General features: G+C 41.3%; 1 protein-coding gene across 2 annotated transcripts in view; it reads left to right on the top strand.

The window, feature by feature from the left end:
• RALGPS1 (Ral GEF with PH domain and SH3 binding motif 1) overlaps positions 1-4317 on the top strand; it is a 210599-nt gene that overhangs the window by 65099 nt on the left and 141183 nt on the right. For both annotated transcript variants that reach the window (XM_019541064.1, XM_019541066.1), the window contains one exon: positions 364-490. In XM_019541064.1, the coding sequence (XP_019396609.1) occupies positions 364-490 (127 nt within the window). The remainder of the gene's footprint in view (positions 1-363; positions 491-4317) is intronic.

A 4317-nucleotide genomic window follows, 5' to 3' on the forward strand; every position in this document is an offset into this window, starting at 1 on the left:
GACTTCCTGCCCTTTGGGCAGGGGGCTGGACTTGATGATCTCCCGAGGTCCCTTCCAGCCCTGATGTCTATGAAATCTATGAAATCTTATCTTCAAGTTACTGTCATAATACAACAGGTCCCTCACAAAGTACATAGAAATAGTTCTAAGAATCTGTACTCCGCTTCAAAGCTAAGGCTAAAACTGTGTTTTAGGTCAACATTAACAAATTCTCAAACGCTTGTTTTTGGGGGTTTTTTTAATATTTGTGCTATGGGTTTCTGTACTCTGTGGCAGTCGCTACAGCTAATATTTGCTGTTTATCTTTGCACAGTCTCGTCTGTTTAAACATTTTAATAAGTCTACTTCATCTCTTCTCTGTAGCTTCTGAATCGCAAAGACAAGGCCACCTTTGAGAAGTTGGACTACTTACTGTCTAAGGAAGATAATTATAAGAGGACACGGGAATATATCAGAAGCTTAAAGATGGTCCCTACTATTCCCTATTTAGGTAAGTGTGAAAACTGGCTCATGGTGTACACAGAAATATATTTATTTTCAAAGAAGTATTTGCTGTTCCTGACTGGCAAGTGGCACTGTGTGTACCTGAAGCAAACCACATATTGAACATGTGGTTCATTTAGTTTGATGTTCAGGAAAATTAAATCTAGGGGAGTATTTTAGGCAGTAATACTGTCTAAAATGAGTGTGTACTTGGAGAACTGCTGTCTTCTCGTTAAACCTGAAAACATAATTACATCACTATTTACTGTGGATTGGAGCTCTTTATAATTTTCAAGAGGATTGGAGTTTCAGGAATGGTTTAAATTAAAGTGGGTTGATTTAGAGAGACACTGAATACCTTTTTGCCCTTTTAGTTGCTTGAGCAAGTATTTTAGAATACTTTTTCCAATTTATGCCCCAAATTTTTGCTGAATAGTTGGACCACTTTTCAATGAGTAAAGTGGAGATTAGACACAATCTCAAGGGAATTTTTTTCCCTGCAGGGCTCCCCTTTGTCATAACTATTTGTCATAGCTATTTTCCTAGAACTTTGTACATGCTTTAATCTACCTTCCCTAGGTGTACCTGAATTATACTGGTTCCTCAGGTGCTGCAGGCTCTAGATTCGTGCTTGGGAAGACAATGCGTATACTGGAGAGCTTTTCTTAAAGGTGGATCTTTTGTTAAATACAATCTAAAAGTACTTAACCATGTTATTTGCCAGAAGTGCTAAGAGTGGCATACTGTTTCTTGGTTGGGTATTTATTTTCTAATAGCTAAATTATCTTCAGAGACAAAAACAAACATGTTCCTCATGCAAAGGATTTTACAATGTAAACAAAGATGTGGCAGCATAAAGGTGTGAATGGAAACCAGAAAGAGTAAGAAAAAGGGGTCCATAAATTATTGGTGCAGGTATAGACCTTCACCTGAAAGTTTAGCGTAGGTTTTGTTAGGTGGTTGTCTTTTGTATTGTATCTTTCTGCTTTAAGAATTAGCATTCAGGAGGAAATCTTGACATGGCTGAATTTAGCTGGGAGTTCTGCCTTTAACATAAATGGGGCTAGAGTTTCACTAAATTTAAGAATATTTGTTATAGATCCCATGCCTTTATATAAGTAAATGCTTAGTGGCAGTAGAAAATTAACTTACAGAAGCATAAAGTAACACATTCATCTGTTCTTCCACTGGGCCTGTGCTGAGTATTGGGTAGCATTGTCTGCATACCTGACTACAGACAGAAGTGACATCCTGAGTATGTGATGGTTGTAAAATTAAGCTGTCAAAAATAAGGACATGCCAAAGCCAAGGTGGCCAGTGCAAATTTAGTACAATTCTCTGCACATGCCTTCTGATTCAGTCTTTAATTACACAAGTGTATGCTGTTTCTTCTGTAGAACCCGGTTCCATTCTTTGCGTAAAATAAGTAGCTTTCCATTAATGCATAACTATTTAATATTCCTTTATCCCCCTCATCAATCAGTGTGTAACCCTATGTCTTGTTTACTGCAAAATATGCAAACTCTGCACAGTGAATATAGGGAGTTTTCTCATTTTCATATAATTTAACTTCTGTGTATGTTGAAATGAAGAGGTGGTATTAGTTCTGTTTTACAGATGAGGAACAAAGCTATTAAAGCCATATTGTCAAGGGGCTACCAATTTTGGGTGGCAAACTCGAGGCCACGTGATTGTTCAGAGTACTTAGGATTTCTACAGTACTTTCTGATGCACAAGTCCAGTAATCTCCCACATATTCAGCACTTCTGTAAAGCTAACTCTGGGTGTCCCAAGGTGGGTCCCTAGGAATGAGGAACAGGTATTTGCTGGATGCCTGCTTGGAAGTCTGCTTTAACTATGGTCAGCATTGCTTAGGACTCCTCACACAGAGACTGATATAGAACTTTGTTCTCTGAAGAACTATTCAAATTCCTTAAGTATGAGAGCATCCTTTCTGGTTTTCACCTTCCAGCTTCTGTACTACATGAAGCTGGCTCATGCAAGCAATAGCCTCATTCACTGCCCATCCTTTATTTTTGTGCAACTATTTGCTGGACTTAAAGGAATATTGTGATTTAGAAGTCCAAGGTTCAGTAACAGGCTCCTGAACAGTGTGTGTTCCTGAATCTGTTCCCCAGCATGCTGTGCCTTCCTCTGTTGCTCTCCCAAACTCTGCCTGGAGCCAGTTTTTTCTTGTTCCTTGCTCCTGATCTAGTCAGGCTTCATCTTCCTCCTCCATGGAGGGTGGGCACCAGTTGGGGCAATATCTGAAAGTCCAGAAGAGCTGGTTTGCTAGTTCACAGGAAAGTGTGCATCAGCCCCACAAACAGGAAGAGCAGGAGTAGGGACTGTTCTGTCCCAGCAGCCATGAGTTGGAACATGCTTTTTGCAAACCAGACATTCACAGCATTTTGCTCTTTGGTTCTAACAAACTTTACTAGCATGTGCCAATGAGTCCCTGTGGCACTGGCTCTTTTTGGCCATTACTACCTACACAGGTATCTTACTAATAATGGGTAATTGTAACTGCATAGGCCAAAGAGATAGAACCTACCGCCAGTGGACACTGGAAAGCACCTAGCACCATAACTGTGGGATACCCAGCAAAAGGCTCCTAACATAGTCTGTTCTTGGTAATGATTCTTGAGGAACACCATTTTGGATTCCCAGAAAGTTGCTGATCCTGGCTGGTGCCACTTTTTACTCTGTGTAAACAAACCGAGGGATTTGTAGACTATGAGAATCCCATATAAAGTCATGGCTTATTCTTGCATATGCCTGTATATCTTTGAAATATGGAGGGAATCCCCTACAAGATAGACAACACTGTGTATCTGTATAAGCCTCTAATCTGCTGAGTTTTACTGTGTGCAGCAGGTTTTTTCAGTATCTTGGTTTCTTTGGGGCTCACTGTTTTTCTGTGGATTTACTGTATGTACTTTGGCTTAGATCCAGGACACATGGTACTGTGTTTACTTCAAGTGACTTGTCAAAGGAGCACTCCTAAGTAATTGTCTGTAGCAGTGGGGGGGGTTTAAATCCAAGAGGTATGGATCCATAAGGGTCAGATCCTTACCAAACTGTGACTTACAGTCAAGACATGTTACCTGTCTCCACAAAACAATAACAGCAAAGCAACAAGCTGTTGCTAAGCCTGGTGCGTTTGCTCATTTAACTAAGTATGTTGATCATGGATAACCTGTTTTGGAAACTAAAAGGAGCTTTCAATAAGGAACCAACTTTAGGTGAGGTTTGGATTAAGATTATGAGTCAAAGGGCAGTTACTGAGAATGTCTCACTGTAGTTATTTATGTAAGGCAGTGGTCTCCAAACTTTTTTGATTGCATACCCCTATCAGTAAAAGCTTCTAGCGTCTGGGATTAAGGATAACAAAAAGTCCTTTTTCAAGTATATAGGTAGCAAAAAGAAGTCTCGGGGTAACATTGGACCCCTACGGGGCAGGGCAGGGCAGTTGGTGACGGTGGCGTGAGAGAAGGCCGAACTCTTCAACAAGTTCTTTGCCTCTGTGTTCCTGTCTGGTGACAATGGGGTGCTCTTGGGTGATAGCGTAGTGAGGCCCAGGAAGGATGCGAGTCCCCCGACAGTTAGTTAAGACCTAGTTAAGCATTACTTGGAGGGCTTAGATGTGTCCAAGTCGGTGGGCCCGGATGACCTTCATTCACGAGTGCTGAGGGAATTGGCTGGGGTCCTTGCAGAGCCATTGACACGGCTGTTCAAGGACTCTTGGTGCTCGGGCCAAGTCCCTGAGGACTGGAAAAGGGCCAGTGTGGTCCCTATTTTCAAGAAGGGGAGGAAGGAAGAGCCTGGCAACTA

This window comes from Crocodylus porosus, unplaced genomic scaffold (assembly GCF_001723895.1).
Source record: "Crocodylus porosus isolate Cpor-Errol unplaced genomic scaffold, CroPor_comp1, whole genome shotgun sequence".
NCBI classification, from domain to species: domain Eukaryota; kingdom Metazoa; phylum Chordata; order Crocodylia; family Crocodylidae; genus Crocodylus; species Crocodylus porosus.